This window comes from Cucurbita maxima, unplaced genomic scaffold, assembly GCF_002738345.1.
Source record: "Cucurbita maxima cultivar Rimu unplaced genomic scaffold, Cmax_1.0 Cma_Scf00010, whole genome shotgun sequence".
Lineage (NCBI taxonomy): Eukaryota > Viridiplantae > Streptophyta > Magnoliopsida > Cucurbitales > Cucurbitaceae > Cucurbita > Cucurbita maxima.
This window is the reverse complement of record NW_019272026.1, coordinates 5,245,956-5,264,566: the sequence shown is the minus strand read 5'-3', so window position 1 is coordinate 5,264,566 and position 18,611 is coordinate 5,245,956. Positions and strand designations below refer to the sequence as shown.

The 18,611-nt window shown below is 36.0% G+C and overlaps 4 protein-coding genes and 2 non-coding genes across 6 annotated transcripts; 5 read left to right on the top strand and 1 right to left on the bottom strand.

The window, feature by feature from the left end:
• Positions 1–78: 78 nt before the first annotated feature.
• On the bottom strand, positions 79–979 carry LOC111484860 (protein YLS3). Its single transcript, XM_023131481.1, has 3 exons — positions 637–979; positions 458–544; positions 79–384 (listed from the first exon to the last, which is right to left on the bottom strand). Exons 1-3 carry the CDS (start codon positions 977–979, stop codon positions 236–238), a joined length of 579 nt encoding a protein of 192 aa, XP_022987249.1. The 3' UTR covers positions 79–235.
• Positions 980–1,928: 949 nt separating this feature from the next.
• Positions 1,929–5,229, top strand: LOC111484857 (aluminum-activated malate transporter 9). Its single transcript, XM_023131478.1, has 6 exons — positions 1,929–2,361; positions 2,555–2,692; positions 3,480–3,749; positions 3,838–3,974; positions 4,048–4,194; positions 4,418–5,229. Exons 1-6 carry the CDS (start codon positions 2,001–2,003, stop codon positions 5,075–5,077), a joined length of 1,713 nt encoding a protein of 570 aa, XP_022987246.1. The 5' UTR covers positions 1,929–2,000; the 3' UTR covers positions 5,078–5,229.
• Positions 5,230–5,555: 326 nt separating this feature from the next.
• On the top strand, positions 5,556–5,627 carry TRNAD-GUC. Its single transcript has one exon. It is a non-coding gene; the product is annotated as a tRNA-Asp (tRNA).
• A 64-nt stretch (positions 5,628–5,691) lies between these two features.
• TRNAD-GUC lies at positions 5,692–5,763 on the top strand. Its single transcript has one exon. It is a non-coding gene; the product is annotated as a tRNA-Asp (tRNA).
• An 82-nt stretch (positions 5,764–5,845) lies between these two features.
• LOC111485370 (actin-related protein 4) lies at positions 5,846–13,381 on the top strand. The gene is made up of 21 exons (XM_023132225.1): positions 5,846–6,083; positions 6,176–6,267; positions 7,148–7,324; positions 7,425–7,498; positions 8,007–8,087; positions 8,173–8,233; positions 8,343–8,392; positions 8,938–8,992; positions 9,128–9,205; positions 9,379–9,432; positions 9,599–9,652; positions 9,731–9,791; positions 10,081–10,132; positions 10,333–10,399; positions 10,967–11,029; positions 11,900–11,962; positions 12,313–12,375; positions 12,477–12,541; positions 12,791–12,859; positions 12,971–13,055; positions 13,177–13,381. The coding sequence occupies exons 1-20, from the start codon at positions 6,071–6,073 to the stop codon at positions 13,014–13,016; spliced, it is 1,338 nt and encodes a 445-aa protein (XP_022987993.1). The 5' UTR covers positions 5,846–6,070; the 3' UTR covers positions 13,017–13,055; positions 13,177–13,381.
• Positions 13,382–13,924: 543 nt separating this feature from the next.
• Positions 13,925–18,482, top strand: LOC111484897 (carbon catabolite repressor protein 4 homolog 3). The gene is made up of 13 exons (XM_023131541.1): positions 13,925–14,197; positions 15,203–15,366; positions 15,483–15,548; positions 15,740–15,792; positions 15,898–15,979; positions 16,237–16,323; positions 16,911–17,003; positions 17,101–17,133; positions 17,257–17,369; positions 17,532–17,643; positions 17,782–17,867; positions 17,971–18,055; positions 18,206–18,482. The coding sequence occupies exons 1-13, from the start codon at positions 13,960–13,962 to the stop codon at positions 18,266–18,268; spliced, it is 1,275 nt and encodes a 424-aa protein (XP_022987309.1). The 5' UTR covers positions 13,925–13,959; the 3' UTR covers positions 18,269–18,482.
• Positions 18,483–18,611: the final 129 nt, after the last annotated feature.

Sequence of the window (18,611 nt, the reverse complement as noted above, 5' to 3'; positions counted from 1 at the left end):
CTGATTTACTTCATTCTGTCTATCTGCTATGGCCTTTTAATGTTGTTTCCTTAGATTTCTCTCCTCCTTGGGCTGACTGTATTAGGGAGACAAAGGAACAAGACATATCTGAAAACAGGGTATTGGTCTGCAAATGTTAAAAGCTAAAGAAACAACGTTATTGAACCAAAACAACCTACTGGAAATCTAATAAAGAAGAGCATATAATGTTGAAAGAGATTTTAGATAATTGGTTTCAATGAAGAACTACAAGAAACAGAAAAGTCTTCATAGCAATCGCTACTGTGAGCTGAATTCCCGCCCTTGGCTTGAAACTAGCACTGATGCTGCCCAATCCTAACCCCACCATGCTAGGTTTTGGCGTTGGTTGACCCACTGGAGTAGCTGAAATTCATAAAAGTAGTGTCAGATTGTATAACATGTCGTGCTTGTAGTAGAGCTGAACCAAAAACTATACCTAGAACCGTAGCATTGGTAATGGTGGAGTTGGTGTTTACTCTAGGAGAAACATGAGAGCTGGGAGGACTTGGTGGCTCAAGGAGAGCTTCAAATGACCATTCAGAGAATTATAAATGTTAGAACGAAGTAGAAGAATATACTTAAAGAGGCTTTAGGATGACAGGATTATAGTGATACCTGAACATGCAGAGATGTTAACTTGAAGGCTGCAAAGATCAGGCAGCTGGGTAGCTCTAGTAGTGTTGATAGGGAAAGAACTCAAGGTAGTGCCATTCAGCAAGAGGCAAAGGCAGCTGGGGACACTGGTGTAGAGTTGTTTCAGGTTTCCACAGCATGTCATTGGTGGTGTCGACGCCATACCTTGCACGAAAGGCGCACACGATGCCAATTGAAGAAGACTCGTGGTGCATTGAGCTATGGTAGGGCTCGAGGGGGTCGGATCTTGTGAAACGGCAATCGGTAGAGTAACGTGCAGGAGTAAGAGCAGGGTTAGGCATGGGAGATATGGAAGAGATGCCATGGTGCAGAGACAATACAGATTTTGACTCTATAGAAATAGAGGGATGGACACTGTTTAAGTGAGTTGAACCATGCAGCCTGTGTGCCATTCCACACACTCCTTGTTCTTCCCTCCCTCAATACTTGTGAGAGAGTGCCATATTATCAACGTGATATTAGATAAATATATATATATATATATATATATATATATTTATGAATTTATTAAATATAAAATATAATTAAAAAAGAAAATAGAGACACGTCATTTGACCACACACTTGCCATTATTTAATATTCAAGTACACTATTAAAAGATATAAATATTAAATAATATGATAAAACACTTTTTACTTCTAATAAATGAGGCAATTAGACATTTCATTTATTAGGCAAATATATTATAAACTTTTTTTTTTAAACTACCCATATTAGTAATTATTTTTTTAAAACTAGTTTATCTTTTTCTAGGTAAATATTAAATTGAGTCTTATAGCTCATCACTAAGTAAATTTTGATGATGATAATAATAATAAACTAGTTCAAAATAATAATGTTGAAATTTCTTAAAAATCATAATCTATTATAAAAAATTTGAAAATATTTAAATTTATATTTAATACATCCATTAATTTTAAAAAATTAAAAATTTCAAACTTATTAAATATAAAATTAAAAATTGATATTAGGATAGTTTCGAAATTGCAAAACTAAATTTATTATGACGGTTTAGAAATTTTAAAAAGTGAATTTTTTATTCAATTTTTTTGTCTATGTAGAAAATTTAAATTGTAACTTAATAGATAAATTAATTTAAAAAAATTTATAATATGTCAAGAAAATTATGGTAATACAAATTTGGGAAGGTGTAAAGTATTTTTTAAATTAAAAGAATAATTTGGAGCTGCTGAGCCCACAACTATAAATTCCAATTTTTTTTTTTTTTTTCTCTCCCCCTTTTTCTGGGAATCACCGCTTTCCACCTTTACTCCGCTATTTGAGTTCTCATTTCTGTGTCGTTTCAAAAGCTTTGATTAGCAATCATGGCCGCCAAATATGGTTCATTCAAGCAGAGTTTCGCCGAGAAGAGGGAGCGACTTCTTTCGGCCAAGGAATTCCCTGACCTAATCTATGGAACTCTCCAGGACAATCCTTCCTTTTGCTCCTCCTTTCGCTCCGTTCCGTATAGAATCTCTAATCTATGGAACTCCGTTCAGGATGTTCTTTGCAAATCTTGGCAGATGGGCGTGTCCGACCCGAGGAAGATTGTTTTCTCTGCCAAGATGGCTCTTGCTCTCACGCTTATTTCTTTGTTGATCTTCTTCAAGCAGCCCGTTGAGGAGCTCAGCCGCTACTCCGTCTGGGCCATTCTTACTGTCGTCGTCGTCTTTGAATTTAGCATTGGTACTCTGAATTTTCTTTGAATGATTTATGTCGTTGGCGTTCTTTGTTTAGTTTAAATTAATTGATTTATTCCCTCTTGTTCTATCTCATGCTCTGAATTTGATTCTGTTTTGAGTACTCTAAACGTAGTTCTTTGCGCTCTTCGGCCACAATCTGTTTGCTTATTGGAACAAAATGACGATTCTGTCTGCAGGAGCAACGCTAAGCAAAGGATTGAACCGTGGATTGGGCACGCTTTCAGCTGCAGGCCTTGCATTGGGAATGGCTGGATTATCAGTTCTTGCTGGAGAGTGGGAAGAGCTTGTGGTTGCTATCAGTATCTTCATCACAGGTCTGTTTTTCTAATAATTGATATCATGATTGTTGGGAGAGAAGTTTTACTTCCACTAGATCATGGGTTTTGTAATGTAATGGCCACAACCACTGCTAGGGAAGGTCGTTAGGGAAAGGTTTCCACATCCTTATTAAGGGTGTTTTGTTTCCTCTCTAACTAATGTGGGATCGTGGGATCTCACAATCGACCTCCCATCAAGGCCTAGCGTACTCACTAGCACTTGTTCCTTTCTCCAATCGATGTGGGACCTCCACCAAATCCACCCTTTCGGGGCCCAACATCCTTACACTGGCACACTGCCTCGTGTCTACTCCCTTTGGGGGAACAACCTCCTCGCTAGCACATTGCCCGGTGTTGTGGGACCCTACCTCCCTTCGGGGCCTAGCATCCTTACTGGCACATTGCCTCATGTCTACTCCCCTTCGGGGGAACAACCTCCTCGTTGACACATCGCCCGGTGTCTGGCTCTGTTATCATTTGTAACGGCTCAAACCCACTCCTAGCAGATATTGTCCTTTTTGAGCTTTACCTTTCAGGCTTCCCTCAAGATTTTTAAAAAGCTCTACTAGGGAAGATTTCCACACCTTTATAAAAGGTGTTTCGTTCTCCTCCCCAACTAATGTGGAATTTCACAGGTTTATAAGTAAGGAATACATCTCCATTGGTACGAGGACTTTTGGAAAAACCAAAAGTAAATCTATGAGAGCTTGTGCTGAAAGTAGACAATATGATGAATATAGTTTATGCTTCAATCTCTCATTTGGTGGCTTTATGATGTTTGCAGGATTCTTTGCTACTTATGCTAAGCTATATCCCACAATGAAGCCTTATGAATATGGATTTCGGGTCTTCTTGTTAACGTATTGTTTCATAATGGTGTCGGGATATAGGACTAGAGATTTTATCCATACAGCCATCACAAGATTCTTGCTCATTGCGCTTGGCGCTGGAGTGTGTTTGGTTGTAAACATATGCATTTACCCCATTTGGGCTGGCGAGGATCTACACAATCTTGTAGTGAAAAACTTTGCAGGCGTTGCAGCATCCTTAGAAGGTTGGTTAGCTGCTTGCATTACTTAAATTTACTTACGATATCAAATCTCTTGCGAATGTTTCTGCTTAGCTACTTTCCCTTCATTTAGGATGTGTTGATAGCTACCTTAATTGTGTCGAGTACGAGCGAATACCTTCGAAAATCCTTACCTACCAAGCCTCTGATGATCCTTTGTACAAAGGCTACAGGTCAGCTATGGAATCTATGAGTCAAGAGGAGTCTCTGGTGAGTTTCATGGACATTATGCTGGTTTTTTTTATTTCACCTTCAAGAAAAATAAGAACAAACACAAATACAGATGGGATTTGCAATCTGGGAACCGCCACACGGTCGGTACAAAATGCTTAAATATCCATGGAAAAGCTATGTTGAAGTAGCTGGTGCATTGAGGCATTGTGCTTTTGCTATCATGGGATTGCATGGATCTATACTATCAGAAATACAGGTACTTTGGCTTTGATGCTCGAACTTCACATTCACATTGAGTCATTGTCAATATCTATTCATAAACGTACTAAATGATCTGAATCTTTGCTAATCTGTTCATTTGGGAAGTTATCAAATTTGTAATTGAAAAGTTCTGTTTTTCAGAAGTTTCATTTGTTTTGTATTAACAATAGCTGTGTACTATAGTTTTATTTTCCCCTCCATTGGTATTGGATGTGCAGGCTCCAGCGGAAAGACGACACGTATTCAGAAACGAGCTCCGGAGGGTAAGCTACGAAGGCGCTAAAGTCTTGCACGAGCTTGGAAACAAGTTAAAGAAGATGGAGACATTAGATTGCGCAGCCATACTCTCTGAAGTACATGATGCTGCAGAAGAGCTGCAAAAGAAGATCGATGCAAAATCCTATCTTCTTGTGAACTCAGAGAGCTGGGAAATTGGGAATCATCATGACGACAACGTAGGACGGTCCCAAGAATTGCTGAACATGGACGATGAGGAAACAAGGTTTCATGAATACAGGTCCCTCAGTGAAGCTGTGCTTGATCTAAGGGCCTTCCCAGTCCCTAAAACTTGGAATGACCCTAGGCCATCAGACATCAACTCTGTACAAGCTGCTGCATTTCCCCCCACGAACAAAATGTTCAAGAAACTGGGGTCATGGCCAGCACAGGTTTCAAACAAACCAAATGGAGTAATCCACGCAGAAGAATCGAAAACATACGAAAATGCGAGCGCATTGTCGTTAGCTACATTTACTTCCCTGTTAATTGAATTTGTTGCAAGGCTGCAAAACGTTGTCGACTCTTTTGAAGAGCTAAGTAAGAAAGCTAAGTTTAAGGACCCTATGGAACGGGAAACATCGAAAGCGCCTGAGTGTTAGATAGTAGTGTTAGTCGGCCAAAGATGTTGAGAGGATGAATCCTGATGAGTTAGCTACATACTGCTATCAGTATGTTATAGACTGTATAAAGTTAAAAATATGAATACAAACAGTAATGGGGGAGTGTAATCAAATCTTCCCTTCTAACTTAAGCNTATGATGTTGATTCCTTGAATGAAATCTTCCTATTTCTCTCAAGCTATGCCTTCTTTTGGGCTCATGTCTTCTCCACTGCATGATGCCCAAGAATAGAACAAATTATAGTAGCAGAAAGTCTTAAAAAATTTAAAATATATAATATATATGTTAAAATTATCAGTTAGTCGTTGGAGTATAGTGGTAAGTATTCCCGCCTGTTATGCGGGTGACCCGCGTTCGATCCCCCGCAATGGCGTATTTTTTTAAGAGTTCCTTCCTCTTTTTTAATTATTATTATAAATAGATTTACATTTTATTTTCTGTTAAAATTAGTAAACAGGTCGTTGTAGTATAGTGGTGAGTATTCCCGCCTGTCACGCGGGTGACCCGGGTTCGATCCCCGGCAACGGCGCATGTTTTGTTCCAATACTATTTGAAAATAAGATTGAATTAATTCTGTTAATATTACCAAAGAAGTCGTTGTAGTATAGTGGTGAGTATTCCCGCCTGTCACGCGGGTGACCCGGGTTCGATCCCCGGCAACGGCGCATGTTTTGTTTTTTTTGTTTTTAATTAATATTGTAATTAGCGTTTAATTGTAAAGTGGGATTTATGTGCTGAAAGTTTAGTTTTAAAAGCATTTTCATTTTTCTTCCTCGTCGTGTATTATTATTTAGGAGTTGCCGATTGCAGGCAGATAGTGATCATTTGTTGGTTGAGGTTTAAATCTCGTCGTTGTTCTATCTTTCTCGGCGTCGGAAGTCGGTACTCTGTTCCCGAACCCTAAAATTGGGTTTTAGGGGAAGACTCGAAAACCCTAATATCACTCTCACTCCTCTGCTGAATACTTTAGCCATGTATGGTGGTGGTGAGTATACCCAATTTTCTGGCCTCTTCTTCTGCGTTTGTCCATGAATTATGTCTGGCGTTAATTCCCTTACATTGTTCATTTTTCTACAGATGAGGTATCCGCTATAGTTATTGATCTTGGTTCTCACACTTGCAAAGCTGGTTATGCCGGAGAAGATGCTCCCAAGGCTGTTTTCCCTTCCGTAAGTATTCCTGCATTTAGCATCTTCTGTATATATTAACTACTCATGCCTATGACTACATTCTCGTGGTCTTGATTTTATCAACTACTCGTGTGTCCACTGTTGTGTGAGAGTGAGATAGATTTGTTGAACTGCTCGCAACTTTGAAGTTTTTGAGCTTTTGGGTGTGTTCTGTTCAGAATTTCTAGCTGCATTCGATGCCTGTGCCAGTTTATATGTCGAGTGAAAACGTGAAGTGCTCAATGTGGTTCTTTATGAACATGGGAATGCCTACCACTTTTCAGTTCCAACTTCTTAACTCTAGTATTGATGGTGCTATTGATTTTTTTCGTGGTTATTTCTGAAGTCTTCTAGGTTCTGTTAACAAACCTGAGAGTTCTAGAATCCAGTCCTACCTCTCTTACTTTGGTAATTGGTAGTCTTAATTAAGAAATAAAAGATTTGGCTTCTTATGAGTTGATAATTTCATCATATTTCAGACTCTCGTGTTAGGATATTCCTTTGTTTGGGAGACCTGATAGCAATGTAATCCTGTGCTAGTGTAACAATGTTACGTTATTATCAGGAGAATTTGAGATTTGTATCCGTTATAGTTGTGAATTCGGTTCCTGGTTGCGGTAATAGAGGAGTTCATGATTTTTTTCTACTTTTAATTGACATCAACTGAATCGAACATGAGAAGGAGTGTCGTAGAATAATTTTATGGGAAAGAAAGCCCATATATTGACCGTATGAAAGATAGTGTGCATAGCACTATTTCTATGTAAACTTCAATGTATGGATCAGTTTATATGATGTTGGTCGTAGGCTGCTATTGCTGCTATAATGATTAAAGGTATCAAGCTGCATCTGTCTCAGCCCTTTACCTTTGTTTGTTAAGGTTGTTGGATGTATTGATGAAATGGATGTTGATGACACCACAAGTACTGAAAAGAATTCTGGATCTGCTGGAGAATCTAAAAGTAATGCTAAAAGTCTTGATACTGACAAAGGAAAGGGAAAACGCAAACTATACGTTGGTTCTCAAGCTTTAGGGTTCCGCCGTGATAATATGGAGGTAAGTATGTTTGCTTTCATTGACGGTTATTTGGAGCTTTCTGTACATATTCTAAATTTTCTAAAGAATAAAAGGTTATATCAATTATGCTATTCATTAGGTACTTTCACCTATAAAGGATGGAGTTGTTGTTGACTGGGATATGGTCGATAGCATATGGGATCATGCATTCAGGTGATTGACACAATCATTGTAATACCCTTTGTTTTCAGGCCTCTAAATGCTATGAAGTATGTACAGCATTTGACTTGCTCATGTGATTTTTGGGTTTGCCAATTTGTTCATCTTATCAAGACCAAAACTTGGGCTAACTCTGCCATACTCTATTGTGTTTTTATCTTTTTCTTCTTTTTCAAAAAGTTTAAATACCTAACAGATATCAGAAATTTGTAAATGGATGGCATCAATGTTATTATTTGCACATGCCTTACTGACATGATATAATTTCTTTTGGAATTTATGTTATGCTCCTCTTTGACCATTGCAATTTTGTTTCTTGATGGTTGGAAGAATTTTTGTCATATTATATGTTTAGTGATGTCAGTCACATCCTCTAGAGAGTTTTGGAAGAATTTTTTTGTGGCCAATTTTTTCATATTTAAATGAAAGGCACTGTGGGAAAACTTTTAGAATTTACGTGGACTTCATAATAACTTTTATGATTTTCTTTGTATCCTTTCAGGGAATGTCTGCTGATTGATGCTCAAGAACATCCCATGCTACTTGCTGAACCATCTTCTAATTCACAACAACAGAGAGAAAGGTAATCAGTCACACACGAGCTCCTTTTTCTGTGTCTTTTGGGATTTATGCTGAGTTGCATCAATTTCAAAAAAAAATTCTGGCAGGACGGCTGAGATTATGTTCGAGAAGTACAAAGTTCCTGCATTGTTTTTGGCAAAAAATGCTGTATGTTTTCCCTGCTCAGACTGTTTTTTTTATTGCTTTGTTGTCCATATCCACATAGATTGATCACTCTCTGATTTTTTAAAGTCACTCAATTAATTTTAAACGCCAGGTTCTCACGTCATTTGCATCAGGTCGTGCTACATCACTTGTTGTTGACAGGTATGAGCTGATACTATACTGGATTTGAAGCTTGTGGAGGCCAAGGCTACAGTAATATTAGTTGCTTGCATAAAAATGACTTCAGTGATCTAATTTCTTCAGAATTTATTGTTATTATTTTAAAACTACATGTTGTATTTAATCAGTTTGCTGTTATTTTCTTCTTAGTAGTTCTTGAATTTCTTTTATCAATTCAATTATTTGCTGATTATTTTGGTAGAGCGCCCCTCAAAACGTAAGAAAAAAATGGTTCAGTGTATGGTAAAGTCATCTGTCAAAATCAAATTGATTCTGGAATTTGTTCAAGTTTTTAAAACAAACAGTGAAACATTTAAGGGTTTTTTTTGTTGATTCAGTTTTCAAGGTTATCGAGACTAGTGGGATATTTATATCTCTCAATAGTGATTACGTTGAATTTGAACTGGATAACCAAACATCCACTCCATTTAGGTTGAGTTATTATATATGATAACATTAGAGTAGGAAAGCTTTCTGGCTGTAAGCGACTTATGAGCAATTGGCTTTTAAATGATTGATATATGCAGTGGTGGTGGATCAACAACTGTAGCTCCGGTACATGATGGCTATGTTCTACAAAAGGTATTTTGAAGTGGATAAAATGATTTGCATAATCTTGGTTGAATATTATTTATTTATTTATGTGTCTTATGCTCTAGTTATGAAAGTATGGGATAATCAAAGGATTAATGTTTCAGATTTATGTTTTCATGTCAGGCTGTTGTATCTTCTCCTGTTGGTGGCGAATATCTCACTGATTGCTTGTTAAAAAGTTTGGAGAGCAAAGGTATCAAGGTACAGTTGACAATAACTCTGATTCTATAATATCCCTATTTTGTTTTCAATGGCAATCCATTTTGTAACCCTTCTTTGGTGGCCATTTCATTTATCAATGAAATTATCAGATGAAGTATATCCCTAATATACTGTGTATAACTGCTGAAATTTACCTTCCTTTATGCTCTCAGATAATGCCAAGATACTCTTTCAAGAGAAAGGAAATACGACCAGGAGAATTTCAGGCATTACCTTTGAACTATTCATTTTATAAAATAATAGAAATCTTTGGATTGTGGCATTTGTAGTGTATCACCAATACAAAGTAGTATCTTACTTCAAATTATTATTTACTGTTTTTAATTGTTATTTGTAATTATTTCTTTGACATTTCATTTATCTCTGTTGTAGATTGTGGAACTTGATTTCCCTAATACAACTGAAAGTTACAAATTATACTCACAGGTATTTTATTGATCATAAATAATCTCATTTATCTTGAATGCTAGCTCAATTTTGAGTCGGATGCTCTATGAATGACAGAGGGTAATTGCTAGTGATATTAAAGAATGCGTATGTCGAGCGCCAGATACTCCTTATGATGGTTTGTCGTTCCTTATTTTCTTTATTTACTAGAGTTTATTGACTTTGTCTATTAAATTTATCTTTGCCGTGAAGCATCTCATGTCTGTCGTATTGTTGGACATCTCATATATAGCTTTCATATATTGTTAGTCATCTTTTTCTTTAAAGGAGTGTTCTAGTTTAATCTTCTGAGCTTGAGGGGATATCTTATATTAAGTTTCAGCTTACCATTCTTGCATCATATTTATTTCATAGGCTTCTGCATGTTTTGTGCTAATTGGTCTTGTATTATTTTTCTATCTATGCAGAAAGTGCATATTCAAATATCCCAATGACGCCATATGAACTTCCTGATGGCCAGTAAGTCGCTCAATAGGGTTTTGGATGATTATATTTTCAAGCATTGGTCGATGCTTTATTGCCTTCACTTATGGTTTCCCCTTTTCCTGCATTGCAAACTTTTGGTTCTTAGCAATGCAACTTCTCCTAGTCTCAGTACTTTATTTTTATTATTTTTCTTCTTTAGAAAGTAATTTCGTTCTCCGTCATGCTTGAAACAGGACAATTGAAATTGGGGCTGATAGATTCAAGATTCCCGATGTTCTGTTTAACCCTTCGTTGGCACAGGTGAGCGACTTAATTTCCATATCTTTATGAGGATGGAATGTTGATTTGATGTTGAATGTAGGCCGTCCAGCATACACATTTTTTATGAGCTTAGAGCAACAGTTCTTCAAAGCACTATTAAATACAGATTATGTGACCTCAGAAATTATTACTATTGTTTGCAGAAATTGAGTATTGATCGAGTGGAATGCATAATGGCTAAGCTACATAATGATGATCCTATAAGATCCTATATGATGCTTCCGTCCTTCACTTCTATGTTCAAATAAATCAACGGCTTATTAATTTCTATCATAATTGGATGAATGGAAAATAACAATTTTTTTATCTTCCCACTTTTATTTCATATTTTTTTAAAAAATATTTCACTATTTGATTTGACAAGTCTCATCTTATACTTGCCTATGCATGTAGAATAGGTATATAACTCAAAAACTCTCCGACTTGTGTTATTTTAACCAATGCCCTTTCTTGAGCCATCAGTCGTCTTGATCCTTAGATTAATGAATAGCTGCTTAATATTGTTGCTCCTCTTGCTCTTACGCTCTCTTATGTCATTATTACTAGACTATTCCTGGGGTGGAAAGTTTCACCGAGACAGGTCGCTCAGTTCAGGGATTGCCACACATGGTATATTTGTCTTTTTACTATCATATTTTCATTATTTGATAAGCATCTTTATATTTTTGCTCCTCCCATTATAATTTCTAAAACATCAATTATGTTCTACCACGAGTACAAATCGAGTTGAGTTATGTCTTTTATCTGTGGAGGTATATTTGCATAGGTTGGTTTAATTGTAGACTTAAGCCAATAATTGAATAGTGATGGTTGGTTTGCTATATATAAGAACCAGGTATTTTTGAAAATCAGTTTAACTAAAATGATCGGTTTGGTTTTCCCAATTCTGGGTTTATTGAGTTAGTTTTTCATTGCCTATTTTGAGCTTAAATTTCTAATAAACATTCAAATTTCAAAGGATTTTGAACCAAGTAATTGGTATCGTTTTTCTTTTTCAACAAGTTGTTTGGAATTTAGATTCTTTTTAAAAGAATCCATACTCCTAACTACAATAGAATTTCCAACATTCTTTGTCCTCATGTTAATTGAGGCTATTCTGTAAAAAAAAAAAAAAGAATAATAATAAAAAAAAAATCAATATTCTTGGTTTGATCCTTTATAAGCTGTAAACCGAACTAAATCTAGAGTTCTTAATTCTCACATAGTTACACTCTTGAAAATTGAAGAACCAAATATAGCGTAAAAGTTGGATCAAACGAGTTCCATTTTTGGTTCTTCAGTTTTCATGATTTTATGCACACTTTTACACGTGTAATTCTTTAATCTCACTTAATTTGATAATTATTTCCACATTCTTAATCCTTTCAATTTTTAGGCTCTGCTCAATGTTTTGTTTAGGGGTTTTTATACTAATTAATAAGTAAAATCATGTATCTTTAGTCAAGAAGATAACTTTAACTATGCTTTTTATTTCTGCAGGTAATCGAGAGTATAAATAAGTGTGATGTGGATATTCGCAGAGAACTCTTTAGTAGTATACTGGTATAGTTCAGTGTTCTAATTTCATTTATCTCTCTTTTTATTATTTTTTTTAAAACTTCATTTTTTGAGGCATCTGGTTGGCGAAAATGCTACACTTTTTTTAGTTTCTGTTTCTGTCTGTTTTCTATTTTAAATGACGAGAAATGATAAAATCAGTTCATCTTATTTTGGTATGGCTCATGCATTTGAAACATTTCAATGTGGCACACAAGACTTTTCATTCTGGGCAGCGTTCCTCTAACCTTTCAACTTATTTTTGCTTTCTTTTTGCATTTCCGTCGTCATAACCAGTGTGGTTACTGCAATCATTTTCTTTCACTTAACTTGATCTCTTTTTCTACCTTATCCAGCTTGCTGGTGGAACAGCTTCAATGCAGCAGCTCAAAGAACGACTTGAGAAAGATTTGTTAGAGGTATATCAATTAATGAGTAGAGATCCCCGTGTACTTTAATTGGGAGGGAGGTGGGCACACGTTTGAGATAATCACTGATGAAAATTTTCCCGAACTTGTAGGAGTCTCCTCAAGCTGCTAGGGTTAAAGTATTGGCGAGTGGAAATGCAACTGAAAGAAGATTCAGGTATGGTCATGCCCCTCGTTTCTTATGCTTATAGGAATAATAATCAACCTTTTGTATATGCTACGTCAATGATTCAGTGTGCCATAGCTATGATGATTAAACAGAATAGTTGTACCGATAATTTTACAAGGAAAAGTTGTTCAAAATATGAGAATAACAATTGGCGTTGTTGTGTCCCGTAATATTTTTGCATATATTACTTTCCTGCTATGCTATTTTTCTGAGTTCTGGTGATAAAATCCAATGCAGCGTCTGGATAGGAGGGAGTATATTGGCCTCTCTTGGTTCATTTCAGCAAATGTGGTTCTCCAAATCCGAGTAAGGCTCAAATATTCATGTTAATAGGTTTCACTTTCAAGCAATTAAAAATCATATTAAACTCCTGCCTTGGTATCATTAATCGCCACTTCCATTGTGTGCTTCTAACAGGTACGAAGAACATGGGGCTTCCTATATTCAAAGAAAATGCCCGTAGATGTTAGATATCATCCTTGGAAATGATAAATTACGAAAGGTTCATTTCCTGCTCCACGGAAGAACAAGGATTATCTTGCTGGCTGTTTTGTTCAAAGGTTCAAACTAGCAGGATTCAATTTATCCTAAATTTGTATGTTTTTTCTTTTTTATGATTCCAGCTGTTCCGGACGCTTGATCCGGATGTAGGTTTCTTCCCAGGGACAACAGGCCATCATTAACTTTCAATTTCGTTAGGCAACTCCTGTAGAAATTATTGTATAACTCCCCAGTCGGTCGCTTGTTTGCAGTGCAGGATAAAACGCCATCTATCCCTTGTTATACAATGCTAGTAGATAGGTTTGAAATTCACTCCCATCTTTTACATAATTTGCTGTTTTATTTGTATATTTGAACTTCAGACACCTTAGCTTATCTACTTTCACAACACAGTAGAGTACAACGTTGCCTTCAACGGTGTGACACAAGCCATTTGCCCTTTAAAAAGATGGCAATCAAATTAATCCCAACGCCTATGAACTATTGAACTATTGAAGCCTTATGAATCAAACAATTTGTTTTAGTCCAAAAGTTGAAACAGGAAAAAGTTATCAATAATTGTAGTGCTGGAAAAGTTAACCATCAAATTCTGCACTAATTATTTGATATTAATGATTATTAGCATGTTTAATTCATATATTGTAGGGGAGTAATTTGATGCACTAATTATTTTATTTAAATGATTAATAATATATTTAAAACCATCCTTTTTAATCCAACAATTGCATATGTGAGAAAGGCAATCATCAAGATTTAAATATGACCTATAATTGAGCTACGTTTGTATGGATTAATTTAATAAGTTATTAAATGTATATTATTGGACAAGAAATAACTGCTATAAGAAATGAATTATTATCCATCCAAATATTTCGTCGTTGTGGCTGTTGCTGTGGCGCGCTTCCATGGCCACTACCTTCCTCAGCTGCTGCCCGTTCGTTCGCCACCACTCTCATTTTCGCAAGTCCTCCTCCTTTTGCTGCTCCAACGATGCCGAGGCTTCATCGACGTCGTCACTACCGAAATCAACTAGGTGCTCTTACACCCGTCGATGGTACAACCCCTCCATCCGAAGGAAATTGAACGAAGGTGTTGAAATTGTGCGCCATTGGATTGAGGCGGATCAACCTTCCACTTCTGAAGGTACATCTATTCAAGTGTCCAAACTCCTTAAACGCGATGCTATTTGGTATTTCGCCATTATTTGCTGGGCGGGATTGATAATCGAGTAGCACTGATTGATTTAGTACTATATACTTCGAATGTTTCTTTCTTGGATTGAATTTCTAGTTTCCTCAATGAGGATGGATCACTAACTCCATGTTCATATAATCATATGAGTACGATCTTACAGGCGTTCTCGCATACTCTTCCCGCGTTTCAATGAACTCATTACCTTTATTCTTCTTCCAGTGATTGTATAAGTTGTGTTAGTGAAGTAACAACCAAGCATCATCACCGTTATGCTAATAGCTGGTATTAACATAAAAATTATTGAAAATAAAAATCGTAGATTTTAGGATGTCACATGCTATAGAATTAGCATATCTTAATACTCGAACGATATTGGCCAGAATTCTCAAGTTTTCATTCGAAGAGAGTTAGGTATAGACGAATAACATGTATTTTTCAAATTGATAAGAATAGCGGTAGCTTGTCAAATATGGAGGTTCGGGGTATCTAATCTGATCGGCTAGAATCTCCTTTTGTTTTGCGCAATTCATCTTATATTCCTTTGTGATTCTTCTTCTTGATAAAATTACTTTGTTTAGTAAAAAAATAAGCACATTATTTATGTGTGATTAGAGTAATATCAGAATAAAAGGTAGTCTAGAAGTAGAAACAAAAAAATTTAGAAGGATCAAGGAGAGAGGTTCAGAGGGATTGGACTATAGTAACATAAAAAAAAGTATAGTGGTCAGCCTTTGTCAATTATACAACATAGATTCTAGAAATTCAATATGGTAATTGATGAATAAAATATGGTAGAACCACAAGAAGGCTATAGCATTTCATATGGAATTGGCACCTGGCTGACTTTCTTTAGTTGTGGTCAAATGTATTAGGGAATGCTATTTTTTATAAAAGGAGATCTGTATTTCAAATCTAGCATGTCAATAATTTCTTTTATGCAATTTGATGTTCCAGAAAAATTTAGTGTAGTGTCATACAACATATTGGCGGAAAGAAATGCATGGAAACACAGGGGTTTATACACCAACGTTCCTTTACCGTATTTGAAATGGAACCACCGTAAGAGAGTTATATGCGAGGAACTTCTTATGTGGAACCCCGATATAATCTGCTTGCAGGTGAGCTTGTTCTTCTCTCTGTCTCTCTCTCTCTTTTCCATCTCCGTGTCTCTGCACGCTCCTATAGATTACTGTAATGAAAGCTGAAATTGTACTTGTTTTTCAAATGCTGTTAGGAAGTGGACAAGTTTTTTGATGTTTCAGAAATCATGGAGAAAGCAGGCTATGTTGGATCATACACGGTTAGTGTTCATTTTCAGAATCTGATGCGTTCCATCCACTAGAATGATTAGGTGAAAGTAATGTGTTACCCACATGATTAACGATTGTACCTTGCTCCATATTTTGACTTGGGACTTTCAAACTCCACTTGTACTCCACGTACTTTTGCTGCTTATTGTATATGGTCCTAAAGAATAATTTGAAATGGCAGAGACGCACTGGAGATGTTATTGATGGATGTGCTATATTCTGGAAAGCTCACAAGTGAGGAAGCTATGGCTTTTATGATATATATAGTATGAAACATCTCAAGTATATTACTTTATAGGCTTATGTAAATGATATAACATCCATTATTCACTTGGTAAGGTTTCGACTGATAGATGAAGAGAGCATCGAATTCAAGAGGTTCAATCTTCGTGACAATGTTGCTCAACTTTCTGTGCTGGAGGTAGAAATTTCTCATCATCTGGCCGTATGCTTGAGCTGTCGTCATTTTTAATTTGTGGAGTATCAATCTGTTGTGAAATATTATTTATCGAAGAAGATTCAATTTCATATAGTATTGTATATACCGCTCTAAATTTTCTCAGAAAGCTCAACTTGAGGTAGCATGTATTCCAGTTTTCTTATGATATTCACCTGAAATTGCAGATTTAAATTTCTTTTAGATCAACTTCCAAACATAACTTTTCTATATGCAGGCAGATGTCCAAAGTTAAATCAAGAAAATTAATGATTGGTAACATCCACGTGCTTTACAACCCAAGCAGGGGGGATGTCAAATTAGGTCAAGTAAGTCTCAAGCAAAATAAGAACAATATCGATACTCCTTGATTGTGAATCTTCATTCTAGACATATTAAATGCTTGCATTCAAGCTAAGGTCATTCTCTCTAGTGATTCCACACATTCCTTTTGTGATTTCAAATTGTATTTAGTTTCTTTATTTCCAAACACTGAAGGGGAATAAAAACCATCATACGGAACTGGGAATGTGAAGATCAAACCTCAATGTGGCGATGAAATACTGTTCTAAAAGTTTTAAATTTTATTTATCCCTTTCATAGATTAAAATAATTTCCTTCAAGACTTGATATTCAAGCAGGAATTTGGGAGCTATTTGCTGTTAGAATCTAGTTAGTTCTTCTTTTTTTTTTTTTTTTCTTTTCTTTTCTTTTTTAGGTAACGAATTCCTATGTGTGTTGGCATAAAGCAGAGAGAAGTTGCCGTATTAGGGGAGGCTATGAAAAGGAATTTTACTCGACAGTTTTGCTTGTTATGTCAATATTGAATCACATCAAGTTTTTAGCTGTTCTTTGACAATGATAGATAGCAAATGAAAGATTATCTTATTTTTCTTGTTTTGGGACTAAATTGCAGATTCGTTATCTGTTGTCGAGGGCAGAGATTCTTTCAGAGAAATGGAGCAATCTTCCTTTTGTTCTTGCTGGTGATTTCAATAGTACTCCAGAGGTTTCATACCAAAATTTTACTTATATTTAGGTATCATTTGGTTTCTCAAATTTTTACTTTTAACACGAAGGTCTAACCCTTTACTGCTTGTTGACAGAGTGCAATATACAAGTTCTTATCATCATCCGAGGTGCACCTTTTAATCCGTGATTGCTTAAATATAGTCTTTCATGCGCTAGAATAAAGTATTACTTCTAGTAATTATATGTTTTAGTGTTGGATCTAGTAGTTTGATTTAGCATGTCATTGACAGCTAAACTTCATGTCCTATGACCGAAGAGAGTTATCCGGGCAATCAGGATGCCATCCTGCTGAAGTTCTGGGTGTAAAAAAGGAATCCTGGAGACCTTTTTCCTGCTTGGGAAGGTACAAAATATTCAGGATAATATATTGGATTTTATGGCTTCATTCTCACATATTTAATTATTTTCTCGTATACAGCTGATGGCATAAAAGATTATGTCTAGACTAATGTTTTGTTAGTTTCACTCAAGTCTATTTAGTCAACTTGTATGGCTTCCTTTTTAGTCAAACAAAAGGTTTCTGGACTGAAGAAGAGGTGAAAGCTGCTGCTGGAAGTGCCGACTCCCAAGTGGTGGGGAATCCCTTTAGGCTTACCAGCTCCTATGCTACACTGAAGGTATGGTTTATCTGAACCTCCAGAGTTGTTAGATACAATATTTTATTGGCTATTAGTTAGTTGTTTTAATTCGGTTTTCTTGCCTCAAAGCCTGAAATTAGGATCTCCTTTTTAAACAAAACATCATATATCATCCAGGGTCCTACTACAACACGAGGAGCCACTGGAGAACCATTGGCTACTTCCTACCCCTCCAAGTTTCTTGGAACTGTGGATTATATTTGGTAAGCTGCTGTGCTTAGTAGATGAAAAGATTTTAGTAGTAGTTTTTAACTTGTAATGTTGCTGCTGTTGTTCATGTGATAATCCTTATTGCCCTTCATGTAGGTACTCTGATGGTCTTATTCCTACACGGGTTGTTGATACCGTTCCCATTGATATTCTTCTGAGAACAGGCGGCCTTCCATGCGAGGTAGTTGAAAGTTAATAGTCCATTAAGTGTGTTCTTTATTCATTTTTCCGATAACATACTGAAAATACCTTTTTGTAATTTAATCTAATTATTTTGAAAACAAAATTTATAAACATCGTAGTCTAACATAATTTGATCCTCCTTTTACAGAAGGTGGGCAGCGATCATTTACCCTTGGTTTCTGAAATTGCCTTCACAAAAACATCAGGATGAAAGCAATACCAATAGCCAATAACTACATGTAAGTGAGGGTTCAGACTAAAAAGCAAAATAGGTATCAAAGTAAGTGCAAAGAATTGGTGGACTGCCTTAATACATATATATGAACTCTGCTCATTTGTGTTTAGATAGAGAATTGGAAATAATACATGCAGGTATTCTTTGTAAACTATAGGTGAAGCAGATATAGATCATTATATTCAACAGCTCCAGTTCGAGACTTGGATTATGTTGTATTTATATTCTGCCCATCTGTCATCTTAGTCTTTTGAATCTGTATTTAAGTTCTTTATCCACAAAACATAACGGTAAAATTTGTTAGACGAACACGACTCTC